Genomic DNA, 21,589 nt, shown 5'->3' on the forward strand with positions numbered 1-21,589 from the left:
ATAACTCTCTAATACAACTACTACTATTTGACCTCAAACACTTTGACGGTTTTGGCTGCCGCTAAAGTTATTTTGGAAATGTAATTTGCTTCAGAATGGTTTTGAAATTTTCAACACCTCATAACGCTCCTGATTGCATTTTGTGATGCAAAATCCCACCCCTAGAGGTCATGAGCCACTGGTTGAGAAACACTGCTCTAGCACAATATAACTATACAACTTTTCACAGAGAAAATAGTTTGTTCATCCGGGCTGAATGAGCTTACTTAATGTAGTAGTATGAGAGCTTTTATTAAAGGTGTACTTCTTGAATATTTATTGAATTTTTTTAATGAGTTAGGCATTTGCCAGATATAAAGACTTATCTATGTTCTCAATGTATTACATTTCCCATTTGCAAAATATTCTTATTTCAGATTAATAATTTAAAACAGCAATACTAAACTTGTAACACCTGTTACTTTAACACTTGGTAGCATAGGACAAAAAAAAATGCAGTTTGTTAGTTGCTTTAGTTTTTGAAAGGTTATGAACTGACAGCCCTAGAGACTGGAACCATGTTTTCATGAGAGAGGTTCAGAATGGGAGCAGAAAGCTTCCCCACCCAGTCCCACCAGTGAGCCTGAACATTGACCTTCTCTTCAGGCACAAAAGAAATACATTGGTCTTCCTGTCTCTTCAGTTTTTGGTCTCTCTACCAAGACTGCAACAAGCTCAGAATTAGTGCCAATTACAATGTGAACACTTGTCCACTAGGAATGGGACTGAGACCAATTCATTTTACATAGACCTCAACTGCCTTCATGTCGTGGTGACTTGATACAGCTTAAATTAGAAAAAAAAAATTCAATGCTAGCATCTTAAGCACAAACTTTCCTTTTTAGATATAATTTTCTTATATTAATGCCCAAGGTGTTTTGTATGTCTGCCTTGTGCCACAAGCTTTCCCGTTGCCTTGTTTGTTACATCCACGCTGGCAAAGGCAAGACTTCTTCCTTGCTTCAAAATCTGAGCAGTGATCAATATCTCTTCCCCAGTCTTAGCAGCAGACATGTATCTTGAATGAAAAACAGAACAATTGTTTTATACAACAACATGCTACAAATCAGGGAACATTCATCCGTTTAAAATTATTTTTTGAAGGAGCTACCATAGTCAGTTTGTACTTAACCTCTTACACCTTTTCACAGGCCTGAATCTTGCAGCTTCTCCTCAGGCAGAGTTCACACTGATATTCCCACTGAAATTCCATGCATGAGAAGATTATAGAATTTGGACTTTGTTACCTAGAAGTAACTAAGGCATTAAACCAAACATAATAAAAGAGGGAGCTTAAAGAACATTTGAGTGCCTCAAACTAGTGTCTCAACCACATGATGATATTCCCAAACAGGATCTATAATGACTTTATTAGAAGTTGTTCTTTCAGAATAGACTGCAGTTTGTCACTAAAGTGGTAGCTAGATCATGGAAAAGAAACTTAGCAGAATCCAGGCCCTGTTAGTAGAACACATCAAACATTAAGATCTAACATTTGACAGTAAGCATGTTCAATACATACGTAATGTTCATATCCACACTGACCCCAGGTATTCCTCTTTCTGTGTACAACAATGCTGCTGTTGACACTACATCTACCAGTGTGGCAGTCAAACCTCCATGCAAGGTGCCACCTCTGTTTGTGTGCTCCTCCTCTATTTTCATTTCACAAACAACCTTTCCAGGAGTTGCAGAAAGAACTGTCATCTGAACAAACAGGAAAGAGGAACAAAATTCTATTAACTCAAAATCTCAATAAGGAGAAACATACGGACAATTACGAGTCTAGTGACTGCTCTCAAAGTAAACAGACCAACTTGAAAGTAAATCTTGGTTCAGTTTTTAGACTAATGAGGGGAAGAGAAAAATAAAGGATTAAACCATTATGGTTTAAGTGTCAAGCCAGATGTTTCTATAAATCTCCAGTTGCAAATTGTTTCCCTAGGGAAATGTATACCTCCTATAAAAACAAATATGCACATTGTATGCAGTGTTGGGGTAGCCATGTTGGTTCCAGGATATTGGTGAAACAAAATGGGTGAATAATATACCGTTTTCTTTTTATTTTAACATAATCTTAATAAAATTCTTAAACCTGTTCTTTTACTGGACCAACTTCACCTAAACAAGAGCTCTGTGTAAGCTCAAAAGCTTGTCTCTCTCACTAACAGAAGCTGGTTCAATAAAAGATATTACCTCACCCATCTTGTGTCTCAAATATGGACACTGTCAGTTTATTGTAATCATCTTGAGATTTCAGTAGTTGCTTGATTCAGACTCTACTGAACTCTATTAAAAATGGAAAGTTGACTTGTCTGACTTTATACCTGGCTTAAAGCTAATAGAAAGTTACTACTAAGTGTTTGCTTTGATTTTTCCCCACATTGTTGGCTAGCACAGTTGCGTAGCCTCTTGTTGACAGAATGAAAATCAGCAACGTCTGAGTAATCCTTAAAGTGAAGCAACATCAATTTAAATAATGGAACTAAATCAGTATTTTGAAAGGAATACTTTGAAATGTTAGCCCAACATATTCAGGGCTTCACCATGGGAAAATTTACTAGTATAATTACACTAGTATAACTCCCTGTGTTGAACTCTTATTCTGAGAATAAAAATGCCCACATGGGAAGGTATTGAATAACCATAGCAGAATAATTATGTAGGTAAATTTCCCCATGCAGACAAGCCCCAAGCGGCTAGTTAATTGATTCTAATGCATAGAAGTTGTTATTCTACAGCATTTAAAATACATTCTCCTGATTCCAGTTGGAACAACTGAAAATTTTGCATATTACAAAATGAGAACAGTGGACATACGGTGCCCCACAAAACTGGGAAAAGTACAGTTTCTGTAACTACATTCATCCCTGCAAAATTATTTTTTAAATAAATCATTCAAAGTGGCTTTAGGATGAAATGTCACAGAGGTGGAAATACTAAGTTATTTCAGTAAGAGATTCTTACTATACATTTGGAAGTAGTAATATTCTACTAAAGATGGCATATGTATGTCCTATTTTTGACGAATATATTCATAACATTATCAGTTCACTATTGATTGGTATCACTGAAACATTTAAAAAAAACCCCTACAATGGAGTTCCAAGGGTATGTCTGTATTAGAAACATTACAGTGGTGCAGGTGAACCACTGTAGAGAAGACATTTAACTACATCAACTGAAGGAGTTATTTTGTTGCTCTACTAAATCCACCTCTCCGAGAAACAGCAGTTAAGTTGACAGAAAAATTCTTCCATCAATCTAGCGCTGTCTACGCTGGGGATTAGGTCAGTTTAACGATGTCTCTCAGGGTGTGAATTTTTTACACCTCTGATCAGCATAGATAGGTCAACCTAAATTTTAGATGTAGGCCTGGCTTCAGCCACTGCTAGAAAGCCCCTAAAACAGAAAGGTATTATAGCTATTGTGAAATAACATTTTAAACAACCTCTCCTGTGTTATTGCCTAGTCTGTTAAAATATAGCACGAAGAGGAGAAGAATACTGATTATTAAAAACCCTAATCTGAACAATCCAAACCATAAGTCGCTCCTGACATTTACAAACGCGTCAGGGGACAACTTATTTTGGAAAGTCAGGGTTCAAGAAAAAGAATTTTACTTTCAGTACAAATGTCAGATAGAGGCCTAAATACAAATTCTGGATATCATGGATTCAGACAGCAGCAGTTTAGAAAGTCAGAATTCCGTCTAAACATTTCATTGCATCCCACCCCCTTTTTCTGTGTACTGGCCAATCAGGAATAGATCCTGCAAACCCTTATTCACAAAAGTAGGCCTAAATCATGCAACTCGTCCCACTGAATTCTCATGTAAGGAAGCAGTACTCATGTGAGAGCTTGCAGGATCATACTTTTTGGCCTCAATTTTGCAATTGCATCTCCTAGAATGGACAGGCCCCTACTACAACCCTATGGATTTAAACTGAGAAGATCCAACTGGGATTTTAGTTTGTAAGTCTCTCAAGACAGTGACTTTGTGCTACACATATATAGGTTTAGAACGGTGGTTTTCAACCTTTTTTCATTAGTAAACCTCTAAAAAATTTAAAATGGAGGTACAGACCCCTTTAGAAATCTTAGGTGTAGTCTGCAGACCATGGGTTTTAAAACACTGTTCTATGGTAATGCCAACCATTCGCTGACTCCTTAGACATAGCCTATGGACCCAGAAGGGTCTATGGACTACAGGTTGAAAACCACTGACTTAGATGGATTAGATTTTTACTGATAAAATATTTCCATCCATAATAATCAAAATGTACAGACAAGTAAAGCAAGAAAAATGCGGATAGAGAATTTAGAGTATGATTTCAGGTTATTTACTTTCCATACTTTGACATGTTTTGTTGACATGTGCTTTAACTTTTTGAATCTCAACAGCTACATTAAATAATCATTGTTTAATCGCCCCCAGAATTTTCCCACAACTGTGCAAATTTAAATATAGAAAGATGCTTTAAAATAAACATTGACAGTATCCATCAAAATTATACAAAAAAAAATCGAATTCTGCCAAACCTACATATGTATATGTTTAATATCTACACACCAACTGCTGATACACTCTGGAGGATGCACTCCTCATATAACAAAAAGAAAAGGAGTATTTGAGCATAAGCTTTCATGAGCTACAGCTCCCTTCACTGGATGCAGGAAAGCTTAGGCTCAAATAAATCTGTTAGTCTCTAAGGTGCCACAAGTACCCCTCGCTTCTTTTGCGAATACAGACTAACACGGCTGCTACTCTGAAACTCCTCATAGAACAAAAGCTACGCAAGTGCCAAACATCAATCCATTCCTACCTACAACCACACCTTACTTAACACCCGATCAAAGTTGGATGAGCTCAGCAAGACTTTCATCATCTCCCGGAAGGAGTGGATCGTGAAGGAGGTCATGGTTGAAAGGCTGGTGGCGACGTCCCTCTTCCGCAGAGAGCGCGGCGTGGGGCACCTGCTCCAGCCGGCGGGGAAGAGTCCCCCGGAACCGGGCGCACCGAGTGAGTTCTGCGGGGCTGGGAGCAGCTGCAGCAACAAGAGGCTGGGTGACCTTCAAAACACGCAGCACGAGAAGGGGGCGAGGCTGGCCCCGCCCCGCCCCGCCCCGCCCCGCCCCGCGCGCTCTCCCTGGCCCTCTCCCGGGGCCACAGTAGCCTGGTTCCACCCCGCCTCGATTTACCACGTTCCACAGGCCGAACGTTCACGTAGGTCACGCGCGCGCGCCCCACGCGGGGCTCGCGGGACCCCCCCCTCCTCCCCCCGTGGGGCGGGGCTTGAGCTCGCTGCCCCCTTCACCCCTCCCCCCGCAACGCTGCCCTCGGAACGTGCGTCCGCTAGTAGGGCTGCTGGGATTGGGTGAGTGCTGCGCAGGCGCGCTGCTCGGGGGTGGCCGGTAGGAGGGGAGGGGGGCGGGGCAGGGCAGCCCGCGAGCGGAGCCATGGAGGGCGGGAGCGCAGCGGAGGGGCTGCTCGAGGAGCGGCCCCAGGAGGAGACGGGGCCGCAGCCGGAGGAGGCGGAGGAGCGGCCCCGGCCCGAGGAGGAGGCGGCGCGGCCCCGGCCCAGGCCCCGAGAGGAGGAGGCGGCGCAGCCCCTGGCGAAGCGCAGGAAGCTCCTGTGCGCCGAGTTCGCCTCCATCACCGGCAGCGACCTGGCCCTGGCTCGCTGCTGCCTGGCGGACAACGACTGGCACATGCAGGTAGGGCCCGGGCGCGGGACGGGCTGTGGGCTGCTGCTGCCGCGCCGGGCCCTCACTCCCGTTCCTTTGCTTTCCAGAGGGCGCTGAACGCCTACTTCGAGCCGCCCGTGGACCAGCGAGACGTGGGCGGGAGGACCCGCGCCCCGCCGGAGACCTGGTGAGCGACGCCGCGGGCGGGGGGGGGGGGGGACTCAAGCTCGCAGGGAAGGCGGTAGCCGGGCCCCCGGCCCAGCACCCCCGTCGTCTGCCTCCCTCCCCTCTTGGCCAGCACCTTGCAGCTGCAGGGGAGGCCCCGCGGCTCCGCTTTGCTAGCGTTGCTGATGCTGCTCGTCCCCCGCTGTGAAGCTCCTTCCCAAAGGCGAGGGGCGTCTCAAGATCCACCCCCGTGTGAATCTCTCCCCCTCTGATTGCCCTCCTCCCGCCCCCACCGCGTCTGTGCATCCTGTGTCTGTCTGTATGCTGTCTGCTGGTAAACTGGGTTTGTTTCATGTATCCCTGCGCTACAGCATGTGTGCGGACTGTCTTAAAGTCATAGAAGATTAGGGTTGGGAGAGACCTCAGGAGGTCATCTAGTCCAACCCCCTGCTCAAAGTAGGATCAATTCCAGCCAGGGCTTTGTCAAGCCAGGCCTTAGAAACCTCTATGGAAGGAAATTCCACCACCTCCCTAGGTAACCCGTTCCAGTGTTTCACCACCTTCCTAGTGAGAAAGTGTTTCATAATAGGCAACCTAGAGCTCCCCCTCTGCAACTTGAGACCATTACTCCTTGTCCTGTCATCTGGTACTACTGAAAACAGCCGAGCTCCATCGTCTTTGCAACCCACCTTCAGGTAGTTGAAGGCTGCTGTCAAATCCCCCCTCTCTCGTTTCTTCTGCAGACTAAATAAGCCCGGTTCCCTCAGCCTCTCCTTGGAAGTCATGTGCCCCAGCCACCTAATAATTTTCACTGGACTCTCTCCAATTTGTCCACATCCTCTCTGTAGTGGAGGGCCCAAAACTGGACACAATACTCCAGATGTGGCCTCACCAGTACCAAATAGAGGGGAATAATCACTTCCCTCAATCTGCTGGCAGTGCTCCTACTAATGCAGCCCAATATGCCGTTAGCTTTCTTGGCAACAAGGGCACACTGTTGACTCATATCCAGCTTCTCGTCCACTGTAATCCCCAGGTCCTTTTCTGCAGAACTGCCACTTAGCCAGTCAATCCTCAGCCTGTAGTGATGTCTGGGATTCTTCTGTCCTAAGTGTAGGACTCTGCACTTGTCCTTGTTGAACCTCATCAGATTTCTTTTGGCCCAATCCTCCAATTTGTCTACGTCCCTCCGGACCCTATCCCTACCTTCCAGCATATCTGCCTCTCCCCCCAGCTTAGTGTCATCCATGAACTTGCTGAGGATACAATCCATCCCATCATCTAGATCATTAATGAAGATATTGAACAAAACTGACCCCTAGGGCACTCTGCTTGATTCCAACTAGACATTGAGCCGTTGATGACTACCCGTTGAGCCTGACGATCTAGCCAGCTTTCTATCCACTTTATAGTCCATTCATCTAATCCGTGCTTTTTTTAAAACTTGCTGGCAGGAATACTGTGGGAGACTGTATCAAAAGCTTTGCTAAAGTCAAGGTATATCACGTCCACCACTTTCCCGATATCCACAAAACCAGTTATCTCATCATAGAAGGCAATCAGGTTGATCAGGCACATAGGTCATTACTTTAATTATGTCAATCTAAATTCATTTAAGAGGTTATCCCAGTGTAACTTTCCCATGTAGACAAAGCCTGATACATTTTTGCTAAAATTTCTCAATATCAGTTCAGTGTTAGACTAGTGTAGATGGAGCACAGGTTGACAACTGGAGCACAGCATGCACTTAGCTTCCACTAGTGGGACTGAATTGGGAAATCTTAATAGAAATATGTTACTGTAGACATAGTCTATGTCTGGGATAGCCTCCCTCTTCCAAGTCCTTTTAGAAAATATACTGCTTTGGTTAGCTTTCCACTACTAAGCAAACACCCATGTTTTTATAGCTACATTAAAATGATGATGTGAGTTCACATTATAGTATAACCATAAAATTTCATCTTGGCAGGGAAGTCTTGGAAATGCATGCCCATTATAGCTCTTATTTACTTTGTTATATCCCTAGAGCACCCACAACCCTGGTCTCTTTTTGTGCACTTTAGATTGAAGCTCCTTAAGGCATGGATCTTATCATCTTGTCTTTAAAGCACTAAGCTTGGCAGCAGTGCATAACTTACTAATGTTTAAAAGTTGTAGAGAGGAAGTATTTTGGTTAGAGGTCCTATCTTCACAATTTCAAAGTAACAGCCGTGTTAGTCTGTATTCGCAAAAAGAAAAGGAGTACTCGTGGCACCTTAGAGACTAACCAATTTATTTGAGCATAAGCTTTTGTGAGCTACAGCTCACTTCATCGGATGCATACTGTGGAAAGTGTAGAAGATCTTTTTATACACACAAAGCATGAAAAAATACCTCCCCCCACCCCACTCTCCTGCTGGTAATAGCTTATCTAAAGTGATCGCTCTCCTTACAATGTGTATGATAATCAAGTTGGGCCATTTCCAGCACAAATCCAGGGTTTAACAAGAACGTCTTGGGGGGTGGGGGGGGGGTAGGAAAAAACAAGGGGAAATAGGTTACCTTGCATAATGACTTAGCCACTCCAAGTCTCTATTCAAGCCTAAGTTAATTGTATCCAATTTGCAAATGAATTCCAATTCAGCAGTCTCTCGCTGGAGTCTGGATTTGAAGTTTTTTTGTTGTAATATCGCAACTTTCATGTCTGTAATCACGTGACCAGAGAGATTGAAGTGTTCTCCGACTTCATTTGCAAATTGGATACAATTAACTTAGGCTTGAATAGAGACTGGGAGTGGCTAAGTCATTATGCAAGGTAACCTATTTCCCCTTGTTTTTTCCTACCCCCCCCGCCCCCCCAGACATTCTTGTTAAACCCTGGATTTGTGCTGGAAATGGCCCACCTTGATTATCATACACATTGTAAGGAGAGTGATCACTTTAGATAAGCTATTACCAGCAGGAGAGTGGGGTGGGGGGAGGTATTTTTTCATGCTTTGTGTGTATAAAAAGATCTTCTACACTTTCCACAGTATGCATCCGATGAAGTGAGCTGTAGCTCACGAAAGCTTATGCTCAAATAAATTGGTTAGTCTCTAAGGTGCCACAAGTACTCCTTTTCTTTTTATGTTCACAATAAGTTTATGCCTAAGCAGTATGATTAAATCCCATCGTGTCCCTAACTTTCCTAAAAGACCATTTGATCTTGTCTTGCCAGTTTTGATGGGGACAAGCTGTGCTACAGCTTTTTTTCTTTACTACAGGAACTTGAATTGGAGCACACCTCTTTAACAAGGTTTTGAGCATAGTTTGCTCCCAATCACACAAGAAAACTCAAGTCATATGGCAATATAGTCTGTGTACTACATTGTAGAAGCATGCTGGTTAATCTTAGTAAAGTCTGTAGTGTAGACCAGGCCTAAGCTTTGAAACACTGAAGACTGGGGTGCTTCTTCCCAAAGAAATATGGCAAAATAGACAGTCATTAATATTTTAGAGGAGGTGTACACAGACAGAGGAATCAAAGTAGTTTCAGAACACAGACATATAAAACGAGGTGACCATTATTTCTTTTTCTGGTATGAAACCTGCTCAGATTCTTTCATGTATCCTGAGATTCTCCTTGGTGATTAAAAGGTTTGGAGAGAATTTAAATTAGTTGTGTTAAGCTGGTTTAATTTAAATCAGAATCAAGCCCTTTGTCTTGTGTCTGCAATGAAAAAGAAAAACATTAATTACAGCTACATACTAACCGCACCATGTGATTGTTGCATATGTTCTCAGTCAATGTATTTATTTTAGATGTTTTAAAATTAGAGAGTAATTTATGTTAATTTTTGCAGTATGTTCAATAATAGGTTTTTAGTTGGGGAGGTCTAAAAATGTTCTGCTTTAGAAGATGGACGTTACTCCAGGGGAATGCTCAGTTTACTGAATGCAAAAATTTTAAATATTCTTTCTAGTATTGACCTGACTGCTGATGTTACTACTAGTAGTGCTGGAGTGAACAGTGCAGACTGCAGGCAACAAGAAGATGACAGCAGGTTCTCTTTACTTACCTGGAATATTGACGGTCTGGATCTAGGAAATCAAGACGACAGAGCTAGAGGAGTCTGCTCTTATTTAGCATTGTAAGTATTATCTCCTTTATAAGTCAGTTTAATATTTAGACTTGTAACTATCGTATCTTATTTTAAGAGTCTATAGGATGTATACCCCCAAAGTATCCAAGCACCAAATACAGAAATACTATAATACAGAAACTTCATAATGTGTGTAATCCTAAACTAGCTTAACTAAAAGCTGTGATTTGGTTGGCCAAAAGAGGTTCTGAACCTAATCTCCCAATATATGCAAGCTTTGGTACTAAAAGCCTTTTTGCCAGATAGTCACTGTAACATATAACTTTTTTTTTTTAAATAAGCATAATTGATGTTTAAATGTCTAGCTATAGTAATGAGTCAGGAGGTTGTGGGATTGAAATAATAGATTATAACGTCAGGAAATACAAATGCTGTGCTTCCAGTGACAATATTAACTTGACTCTGTTGCACAACTTGCATTATTTTATGGTGTGTAGTTTAAGACAAAGCACAAAAAGATCACTCACAAAAGGAAAAACAGAAATACAAAATCCTGATTACAAATAAAGTGGCTGAGTTGACATTACTGTTTTCTTGTTTCCATATTACTTGTACTTTGAACTGTGAATCTGAACATGGGGGTTGCATTTATTTTCCATATTCTTTTAAAAATGTTATCAACTAAATAGTCTCATTGCATTGGAGACATTTATTCTTTGCTGAGGTGTGTGGGGTTGGGAACAGAGAGTTCCCAACTTAAAAATGCTGCTGTTCAACAGTCTTCAGTTGGTCTGTTGTGATGGCTTTGCAGTGGATAACTTTACAACCGTTTGTGTAAAATGCAAACCTAAAATTTGCAGAATAGGTAGAATGCAGTAAAAATTGTGAAGATGCACTAAAACTGCTGAGTTGATGACTTTTCTTAGTTAAATCAGTGCAAACCCATAAAATGGATGGATTACACTCAAACAGGTGTGATCCTTGCCTGTAATCGTTTAGCTTAATATTGTAATTTAGCAGTGCAAACTAAACCAATTTAAACAAATGTTAACCCTTTTAGATACATTTAAATTGGTTTATCAGATCAGTTTTAAATTGATAATTAAACTGGTGCAATTTTTCGTGAATAGACAAGGCCCTATGTTTTTCCTTCATGCAAATTATCCCAGTACCAAACCCTGTACTTGCTCGGAGCATGTTTACATAAAAATGGTGACAAGCTGCTGCTGCCTGTGTCCTGTCTACATGAATGCGTCCAGTGTCACTAGCAACAGGAGAGCCACCGATAGTAGTGCAACAGAAGTAGATCTTTAAAAAAGGTCTAGCGTAGACAAGGCTAAGGAGAACAATTGCCCTTTTACCTGTCAGTCTGGACTGGGAGATTGGGGGGGTGTTATCACAAAGGTGATAGGTCTTAATTGGACTCTCCTAGAAATCTTAGGGCTTCTAAATGTGCTCTGAAGCTATATTTTCAGTCACTAACTTAAATTCCCCCACGTGCATAAAATTAGACACCTGCATAATTGTTTTCGAGATCCAGATCTATGTGAGGAAATTAGGCCCCCCTATTAGTAACTTGTTGGTAAAATACAGATTTGAATCTTTTTTTCCCCTCCAAATATGGTGGCATTTTTACATGCCAACAGATGTGACAGAGCTTCTTTGGAAACCATCATAGGCACTCCACATGTTTAAAAAACCCCAGCCCTACACCCAAAACCTTACTCTGTTTACATTTGGCATTACAATGTGAAAAACTGTGTCTGCTTTAAAAGTTATATTGTAAACTTGTCTTGCTGATTTCAGATACAGTCCAGATGTGGTGTTTTTACAGGAGGTTATTCCACCATACTTCAGTTACCTACAGAAGAGAGCAGTCAGTTACACAATCATTCCAGGTAAAAAATGAAGGCCTAAAAATTTGAGAAATCTGGTTCAAATGGATAGAAGAAACAAAAAAAAAGTTGTTTTCTACTCACTAGCTTGTTAATACCCCTCTGACCGTTGGTAGAAGTTGAAAGGAAAAAGGAGGGGAAGGAATCAGTGAAATGGATTTCCTTGGCTTCTAAACTCTGGAATCCAGTTTGATGCAAATTATAAATGAACATATTAACTGTCACTTTCTTCTAGCTTTTTTCTTTTAGAAAGACAGACTTTAAGATGAAGGACAGAGTTAAAATTAATTCATTTTTCTGATCCTTCACTATTACTGAAAATAGCTACATGTTGTATGGATTAGGATAAGAAATGTGCAACCTGAAAAGATCTCTGTGAAAATATATACTGTATATGCTCGTTCATCAGCCCATTCATTTATAAGCTGACCCCCCAAGATGGATAGGTAAAAATAGTAAAAACTGTATGACCCTTTCATAAGCCGACCCTATATTTCAGGGGTTGGCAAACTTTGGCGCCCGGCCCGTTAGGGTAAGCCGCTGGCGAGTTGGGACGCTTTGTTTACCTGGAGCGTTCACAGGCACAAAGCCCCTCAGCTCCCTGTGGCCGCAGTTCACCGTTCCCAGCCAATGGGAGCTGCGGGAATTGGCTTGCCACTTCCCGCAGCTCCCATTGGCTGGGAATGGTGAACCGCAGCCACAGGGAACTTAGGGGCTCCAGGTAAACAAAACGACAATGTATTAGATATTCAATTCAGTGATTTTCATAGAGTTTAAAATCATCAAATTTTGGTGTAGGCCCGTTTATAAGCTGTCAAGGTTCCTCCCCCACTCTGAACTCTAGGGTACAGATGTGGGGACCTGCATGAAAAACCTCCTAAGCTTATCTTTACCAGCTTAGGTCAAAACTTCCCCAAGGTACAAAATATTACACCCGTTATCCTTGGACTGGCCGCTACCACCACCAAACTAATACTGGTTACTGGCGAAGAGCTGTTTGGACGCGTCCTTCCCCCCAAAATACTTCCCAAAACCTTGCACCCCACTTCCTGGACAAGGTTTGGTAAAAAGTCTCACCAATTTGCCTAGGTGACTACAGACCCAGACCCTTGGATCTTAAGAACAATGAACAATCCTCCCAACACTTGCACCCCCCCCTTTCCTGGGAAATGTTGGATAAAAAGCCTCACCAATTTGCATAGGTGACCACAGACCCAAACCCTTGGATCTGAGAACAATGAAAAAGCATTCAGTGTTTTACAAGAAGACTTTTAATAAAAAATAGAAGTAAATAGAAATAAAGAAATCCCCTCTGTAAAATCAGGATGGTAGATATCTTACAGGGTAATTAGATTCAAAACATAGAGAACCCCTCTAGGCAAAACCTTAAGTTACAAAAAAGATACACAGACAGAAATAGTTATTCTATTCAGCACAGTTCTTTTCTCAGCCATTTAAAGAAATCATAATCTAACACGTACCTAGCTAGATTACTTACTAAAAGTTCTAAGGCTCCATTCCTGGTCTATCCCTGGCAGAAACCAGCATACAGACAGACACACAGACCCTTTGTTTCTCTCTCTCTCCTCCCAGCTTTTGAAAGTATCTTGTGTCCTCATTGGTCATTTTGGTCAGGTGCCAGTGAGGTTACCTTTAGCTTCTTAGCCCTTTACAGGTGAGAGGAGCTTTCCCCTGGCCAGGAGGGATTTCAAAGGGGTTTACCCTTCCCTTTATATTTATGACATAAGCAGACTCCCGCTCTTTGATGCGTCATGTTTTTACTAAAAATATTTGGCTTATTAACGAGTATATACGGTAATTCTTCTATATGAAGGGATGGGTGAATATGGTGCATACAGCACTGAACTTTTCTTTCCTTATTCCTCTTTAGGTAATATAGATGGTTATTTCACTGCCATAATGCTGAAAAAATCAAGAGTGAAGTTTTTAAGGCAAGAAATAATACCTTTCCCAACAACCTCCATGATGAGAAACCTATTAGTTGTGCATGTAAGTGGGTCACTATATATTACAAAGCAGTTGAATGTCTAATTTAAGGTGACAAATGTTTCTTAGTCTGGAGTTAAGTTTGTAAATATGGGTACTAATTTGAAGGGAAAAAGCATCAACAGATCATTATAATTTAAGAGAAAAAATAACTTGAAAAGTAGGGCATTTAGATTTGAAGTCTCCAATAAAAACACTAGAAAGGATGCATCAAACAATTTTATCTGTACTCTCTTACACATATCCACGCTCTTACCAAATCATGCTACCCCCAACAAATGTGTGTATATAAGTCACATTACTCCATTCTCCTGTACCATTCTCAACCCACAATGTGTCACCTACTCAGAGATTATCCCTCACTTCACCCTCCCGCAACAAGGGAGACCTTCAGTATTGTACCTCTTAGATCTTTGGTATGCATATCAAACTTATGAAATTCCAGTGCACCTTCTCATTAGATTTTCTCCGCATCAGACACACTAGTTGTTGTTTAACTATTTAAATGGTTACCACAGGACAGGAGTATAAGTCTGTTCTGCTGCGGGCTTCTTAAACCTCAAATACTCTTGCCATTAGCCTGAGTAAGCCAAGAATAGGTACAGATTAAGTTGTCCACAACTGCTGGTAGAACTGCAAAGTATACAAGGTCTGATATGTCCCCAGCTGCAATATGCAGTAGTGTTGTAGCTGTGTTGGTCCCAGGATATTAGACAGACAAGGTGGCTGTGGTAATATCTGTTAGACCAACTTCTGTTGGTGACAAAGACAAGCTTTCAAGCTTATGCAGAGCTCTTCAGGTCTGGAAAATATACTCAAAGGGTATGTCTGCATTGCAATTAAAAACCTGTGGCTACCCAGTGCCAGCTGACTCAGACTTGCAGGGCTTAGGCTGCATGGCTGTTTAGTTGTGGTGTAATTTGGGCTCAGACTGGAGCCAGGGCTCTAGGACCCTTCAAGGTGGGAGGATCCCAGAGCTTGGGCTGGAGCCAGAGCCTGAATGTCTACATCTCAACTGAACAGCCCTTAGCCTGAGCCCAAGTAAGCTGGTATAGGCCAGCCATGGTTTTTAATTGCAGTTTAGACATACTTGGAGTGTCATAGCTAAATACAAGGTGGCACAGATTGTTTAGCATAGGCAGTTAACATGTATTTCAAGGTGAAGTGACCTGTTGTTACCCCTTCAGACATAGGAGGGAAAGGAAGGGTGGGGGATAGGCAGCAGGAGGGGGGCAGGTTGTTGGTGGGTTATAGATATTGTAATAAGATATAAATCCAGTGTCCATGGTTCAGTCTGTGATTTTTAGTGTCTAGCAAAGTTATGCTGCAGTGGTTTTTACCAGACCACCAAAGTAAAGGGTTTAGCCGTCATACTTGCCAGACATGAACTTTTTACACAGAGGGAGCATAGAATAGTAGGAAAAGAAGGGCAAAGTTAGATGATTTGGGATACCTTCTCTGCATTTGTATACTTTAAGAAAACCAAAACCACCCAGATAATGTGAACTAAACCTAAACTTTTGACTTTCCAGATATGCAAGTGTGTTGGTTTTTTTAAAAATACATCTTGTTAATATTTCCCCTTCAGTTACTGATGCATATTTACAACCTTTCTATCTTTCAAATAGTTATATATATACCTCAGACTTTTCAAAAAAAAATATTCTACCTTAGTATAAGATAACACATTAAATTTTGGGGAGACTTGTTTCACTTGGGTTGAAGTAGAGGTCAGCATTGGCTTTTTAACTGAAAGCCACTTCCAGTCTTAAGCTTAGAGTGGTTAGCATGGCTCTGGAATAAAAAGTTGAAAATTCTGCCCTCATAAAGGAACTTTAAAAAAGGATGCCCTTGTCCTGCTCAGCAAAATGTCCTGAAAGATTTTAGGGTGCGGAGTATTTCTTGCCATATATAAGCTGTGAACTGAACCGGATTTGAATTCTTAGTTAAAAATCAACGTTTAAGCCTGCTGCTAGTGGCACATTCACTGTCAAAAACCTCACTTATGACAGCAGAATTAGAGAGGCCCAATATCAAGTTGTAAATCACTTCTATCCTGTATAATAGCAGTTTTAACAAGCAGAAGAATGTTCCTGTTCAATATTTGAACAGTATGTTTTGTCTTTGGCCTTCAACTGTATTCCACGGTGTATGGTTTAATATTTCTTTCTTTGTCTAACAGGTGAATATATCTGGTAATGAACTCTGCCTTATGACTTCCCATCTAGAGAGCACAAAAGGTCATGCCAAGGAACGCCTAAATCAACTGAGGCAGGTGTTAAAGACAATGCAGGAGGCATCAGAGTCAACTACCATTATATTTGGAGGGGATACAAACCTAAGAGATCATGAGGTGAATAGCAGTAAACCGCTTAGAATTATTTTGAGACCAAACCACCATTTTGAACTCTGTTGGGGGGTTTCCTCCTTTTTATAGGATACAGTGACTTTTCCCACAAATCAGTTATACATAACAGAGATGTTGAGCTTTCTACACTCAAACATGCACAGGTGTGCCATCTAAGGTATTTCTGCACAGCAAAGAAAAACCCACGGCTGGCCTATGCAGGCTGACAGAACTCGGCCTGTGCAGGCTGTTTCATTGCTGTGTAGACTTCTGGGCTCAGGCTGGAACCCAAGTTCTGGGACCTTCCCACCTCATAGGGTGCTATTGCCTGGGCTCTAGCTGTAGCCCAGACATCTACACAGTAATGAAACAGGGCCGAGTAGGTTGGCATGGCCAGTGAGGAGTGTCTAGCTGCTGTGTAGACATACCTGTAGCAACCCCATCCATTAAGTGAAAAAGTGAAACTGGGACAAGTGAGGTTGCTGCCTAGTAGATGACGTTTAGGCTTGATTGTGCATGTCTACTTTGGAGCAATGTTACAGCTGAAGTGACATCAAAATTAAAAGAGATGGTGGTTTTTCCTCCCCAATTGGCTTTGTGTTGCTCCTCTAAAGAAATACACAGAGTCTATGTGCAAGCTGTAATCTTCAGAAATAACCTAATTCTGGGTGCCACATTTTTAGTTGCCCAACTTTGGAAATCTAGCACTCAATTTTCAGAGATGCTGAGCACTGACACTTCAAGTTGAAATTAGCAAGAGCTTTGGTACTCAATACTTCTGGAAAGTCAGATCCTATGTGTTTAACTTGGAGCAACTGAAAATGGAGGGACTGAAAATAAGGTCACTTCTGAAAAATTGGTTACCAGGGTTCCAACTGAGGGTGTTAAGTATTACTAAAGACCCAGTCTTGCATGATCAGGTTTAATCACTTAAAAATGCAGTGGTTTCTTACACACACTTTGATTTGGGAAGTGCAACATGAACAGTCAGTCTTAGGTGGTTTATATTTTTATATATTTCTTAAATTCTTAAGGGGCTATCCTATTTTAAATAGTGTTTAAATAGTTGTGATTTCCTGTTGTAGCTGGTGCTGTGCAGAAAAACAATGTGCTGTAATATCTAAATTCTAGGTTCAGCAAATGATTGTCATGCATATTACATTAAAGGCATTAGCGGGTATAATGTTGTTCCATTTTTTCTCTCTTTAGGTTACTCAAGTAGGTGGCTTACCTAACAATATTTTGGACATATGGGAATTTTTGGGCAAACCAGGGCACTGCCGTTATACATGGGACACAAACTGCAATTCTAACCTGGATGCAAGTTACAAATGTAAGTTCCGATTTGATCGCATATTCTTCCGAACTGCAGCAGAAGGGGGACAAATTATTCCACGGAGTTTGGACTTAATTGGACTAGAAAAATTAGACTGTGGTAGATTTCCCAGCGATCACTGGGGTCTTCTGTGTGATTTTGATGTGATACTGTAAAGAAAACAAAGCTTTTAAAATCTATGTATCGTTGCAAAAGCTCTTAAATCTTTTAACCTTTGGATTTCACAAAAATTTAATTCTAAATTTACATAAGATTTATTTTACAATCCTAAGGAGTTACCTACTCATTTAACATTTGCTGGGAGGTCTGCAGAGTAAAAAGCCAAAACCTTTTTATTTTCTTTGTATGCATTCTAGCTGACTTTTTAAAAATGTATTTTAATGTCGCATAAAGCACAGAAATACAAAACAAAATCCATTTTTAAATGGAAGAGAGAAAACAATCTCAAATATAATCCATCAAAGAATTAAAACATAGTCATTCACGCTCTTTTTCTTTTATCACTTTTTGTTGTAGTAGTCTCAATAAATATTGATTGTAAATTTTTTTTAGTGTAAATGTCTGTTTCTTTCTTTTGTGGCTAATGCCATAAACATTGTCTTATTTCTCGCAAGGCACCTAATATCATCTCACGTAACTCAGGACATTTCCATGTAATTCAGAGTTCAGTCTTAAAGGATAATATTGGTGTTTTCAAAAGGATGAATAGATGTTAACAAAAAAAAAAAAGTTCAATAAACAACTGAAATATTACACAGAATGGCTTTAAGAATTGGATATTGGATGATAAACTTCTTCAGTCATCCATCTTACAATAGACATATGGAAGTTATGCTCTTGGGCTATTAAATAGCTCACTTTATCAATCTAGATATGAAGGAGAGCTGCATGTTTTAAAACATGAGAACAAATGTTGGTAACTTTTGAAAATTATCTGTTGTAAGATTTCATAAATCCCTGGAGTGAATTTACCTTTCTGAGCATTCCTCCTTCATCTAGTGCACTTCTGCTGCCACATTTTCATCAACAGAATGTTCTCTTCTATGTAAAGCTGGAGCAGTCAGAAAGTGTAATTGAATTTTATTTCATGCTCTCCCAAAAGAGCAAACAGAAGAGGTTTGTTTTGTTTTTAGGGTGTGAATAATTAACCTCTTGGAGGACATTTTATGGAAGTACAGCGTATTAAGTTGTGTGATAACTAAGGGCTAAAGTTCGGAATACTGAGTGAAGGTGGAGAACACTCGAGCTATGGAGTATGGTATAGAAGCCTTTTATTAAATAAGTTTAGCTGAACTTGTGGGTAATGTACATCATTCCAAAGATGAGGGAAACTTCAGAGGTGGCAAATACATGTAACACCTCAGAAAAGGGGATGTAAGGGAGTCTAAATTAGTGTTACGTACCATGAGGGGACAAGAAGCAAGGGCCAGATTTTCAAAGGTATTTAAGTGCCTATAGGTGTAGAATAGGGAGTTAGGAACCAAACAGGATTTTCAAAAGCACCTATGTCAAGGTTCCTTCCCCACTCTGAACTCTAGGGTACAGATGTGGAGACCTGCATGAAAAACCCCCTAAGCTTATTTTTACCAGCTTAGGTTAAAACTTCACCAAGGTACAAACTATTTTACCTTTTGCCCTTGGACTTTATTGCTGCCACCACCAAGCATCTAACAAATATCTAACAGGGAAAGAGCCTGCTTGGAAACAGCCTGCTTGGAAACCAATAAAATAAAAACCAGCAGGATCTTATTAAAGGGAAAAAGGCAAAATACCACATTTATTGTGAATACAGAAAGGATCATAGTAAGCAGTTAGTTATAGTTATAACATTCCATTCAATCTCAAATTTATTCTCACATTCATTCATTCATACAAACATACACACACACACAGGTTCTGCAAGGTTGTTATCATAGTTACCAGCCTTAGAGTTGCTCATGCCAAGTCACTGGCCAGGTGGCCTGGACATGAGGAGGGAGCAGGGCCTTGTCTGATGCTCCTGGAAGTTGGTTTGCAGAATCAGACCCCAAAGTTCTCACTTTTTAGAGTCTATTTTTATAGGAATTTCTTCCTATGCCAGTCTATGGGAATTGCTTCATCATGCTGTTGCTGAATCAATCAGCAGATAGCACATTCCTGACGGCTCCAAGATGTTATCTTGTTCTTTGGTTCTCCCATTCTTGAGGCTGTTGGGTGGATTCCAGTCTGCCCTCCGGGTGGGGTCCTCTGGTTATTTCCACTTGACACCTTCTTCAGCCGATGGACACTGGATTCTTAGGCTGGCACCTCCCTGATCATTCAGTTATTATCCACACCAAGCATCCATCCACATACATCCTCTATCTCTATTTTAATCACCATGGTTAATACAACAAAAGGGTGGGGAGTCTCTGGGTGCTGTTTCTGTTGTTAGAGTATTGCTTTGAGTCTCTCTCTCTTGTGAATTGCTTTGAGAACAGACTCTGTCTTAGAATGTACTAACACAGTTAGCAGCTTGCAAGTTTCACACACAGAGGGAGAGAAACAGTACCAAAAACCAAGAGACCTCTTAATTAGTAATACCCTGGAATTTAAACTCTGGGGAATCAAACTCATTTGTGATTTTAATACAGAACTTCTTTAATATGATCCAACACCTTCCCCACTCTGAACTCTAGGGTACAGATGTGGAGACCTGCATGAAAAACCCCCTAAGCTTATTTTTACCAGCTTAGGTTAAAACTTCACCAAGGTACAAACTATTTTACCTTTTGCCCTTGGACTTTATTGCTGCCACCACCAAGCATCTAACAAATATCTAACAGGGAAAGAGCCTGCTTGGAAACAGCCTGCTTGGAAACCTCTTCCCTCCCCCCCCCCCAAAAAAAATCCTCCCAAACCCTACACCCCCTTTCCTGGGGAAGGCTTGATAAAAATGCTCACCAATTTGCATAGGTGAACACAGACCCAAACCCTTGGATCTTAAGAACAATGAAAAAGCAATCCGGATGTTAAAAAAAAGAATTTTAATTAAAGAAAAAGTAAAAGAATCACCTCTGTAAAATCAGGATGGTAAATACCTTACAGAGTAATCAGATTCAAAACATAGAGAATCCTTCCAGGCAAAACCTTAAGTTACAAAAAGACACACAAACAGGAATATACATTCCATTCAGCACAATTTATTTTATCAGCCATTTAAACAAAACAGACTCTAACGCATATCTAACTAGATGGCTTGTTAGCCCTTTACAGGAGTTCTAACCTGCATTCCTGCTCTGATCCTGGCAAAAGCAACACCCAGACAGAGAGAACCCTTTGTTCCCCCCCAGCTTTGAAAGTATCTTGTCTCCTCATTGGTCCTTTTGGTCAGGTGCCAGCGAGGTTGTCTTAGCTTCTTAACCCTTTACAGGTGAAAGAGTTTTTCCTCTGGCCAGGAGGGATTTAAAGGTGTTTACCCTTCCCTTTATATTTGACAAACTATGTGCGTATCTGCATCTTTAGGCAACCAAATACTTGAAAAATCTGGCTGTCTCTCTTGTGTAAGCACATACATAGTCCCACTAAAATCAGTAGGATTAATCACATGCTTAGACCAAACACATGTGTAAGTGTTTGCAGGATTGGGACCTTAGTTTCTGCCCTGGATTTAACCCTTAATGTTCAGGACCCAGATTTTGTTTCTGTGAGGCTCATCCATGAGCTTTGAGGATATGTCTATGCTGCAGTTAGACACCACCAGCTGGCTGGAGTCAGCTGACTTGGGCTCCTGGGGCTTGGGCTAAGAGGCTGTTTAACCACGTAGATCAGAGGTGGGCAAACTATGGCCTGCTGCCTGCCCAGCCCTTGAGTTCCCGCCCCTCCCCTGCAGCCTTAGCTCACCATGCTGCCAGCACTCTGAGTGGCGGGGCTGTGAGCTCCTGCTGGGCAGCGCGGTGGCGTGGCTGGCTCCAGCTGGGCACCGTGGCTGCCAGTGCTGCTTGTCTGAGCAGCATGGTAAAGGGGCAGGGGGTCCCGGGGGGCAGTCGGAGCAGGGGGCGGTTGGATGGGGGGGATGTGCGGTCAGGGGATG

General features: G+C 41.4%; 2 protein-coding genes across 3 annotated transcripts; one reads left to right on the forward strand and one right to left on the reverse strand.

Moving 5' to 3' along the window:
- Positions 1-860: 860 nt before the first annotated feature.
- On the reverse strand, positions 861-5,328 carry ACOT13 (acyl-CoA thioesterase 13). Of its 2 annotated transcripts, none has more exons than XM_084621412.1 (3): positions 4,878-5,328; positions 1,562-1,746; positions 861-1,057 (listed from the first exon to the last, which is right to left on the reverse strand). In XM_084621412.1, exons 1-3 carry the CDS (start codon positions 4,959-4,961, stop codon positions 901-903), a joined length of 426 nt encoding a protein of 141 aa, XP_084477538.1. In that variant the 5' UTR covers positions 4,962-5,328; the 3' UTR covers positions 861-900. The 2 variants fall into 2 exon arrangements, with proteins under 2 accessions (XP_084477538.1, XP_084477539.1); XM_084621413.1 differs by having other exon boundaries at positions 4,866-5,326.
- Positions 5,329-5,461: 133 nt separating this feature from the next.
- On the forward strand, positions 5,462-18,009 carry TDP2 (tyrosyl-DNA phosphodiesterase 2). The gene is made up of 7 exons (XM_084621408.1): positions 5,462-5,757; positions 5,835-5,914; positions 9,834-10,001; positions 11,760-11,851; positions 13,740-13,858; positions 16,038-16,208; positions 17,412-18,009. The coding sequence occupies exons 1-7, from the start codon at positions 5,500-5,502 to the stop codon at positions 17,691-17,693; spliced, it is 1,170 nt and encodes a 389-aa protein (XP_084477534.1). The 5' UTR covers positions 5,462-5,499; the 3' UTR covers positions 17,694-18,009.
- The last annotated feature ends 3,580 nt before the right edge of the window (positions 18,010-21,589 follow it).

This window comes from Lepidochelys olivacea (assembly GCF_965140295.1).
Source record: "Lepidochelys olivacea isolate rLepOli2 genome assembly, chromosome: 2".
NCBI lineage: Eukaryota > Metazoa > Chordata > Testudines > Cheloniidae > Lepidochelys > Lepidochelys olivacea.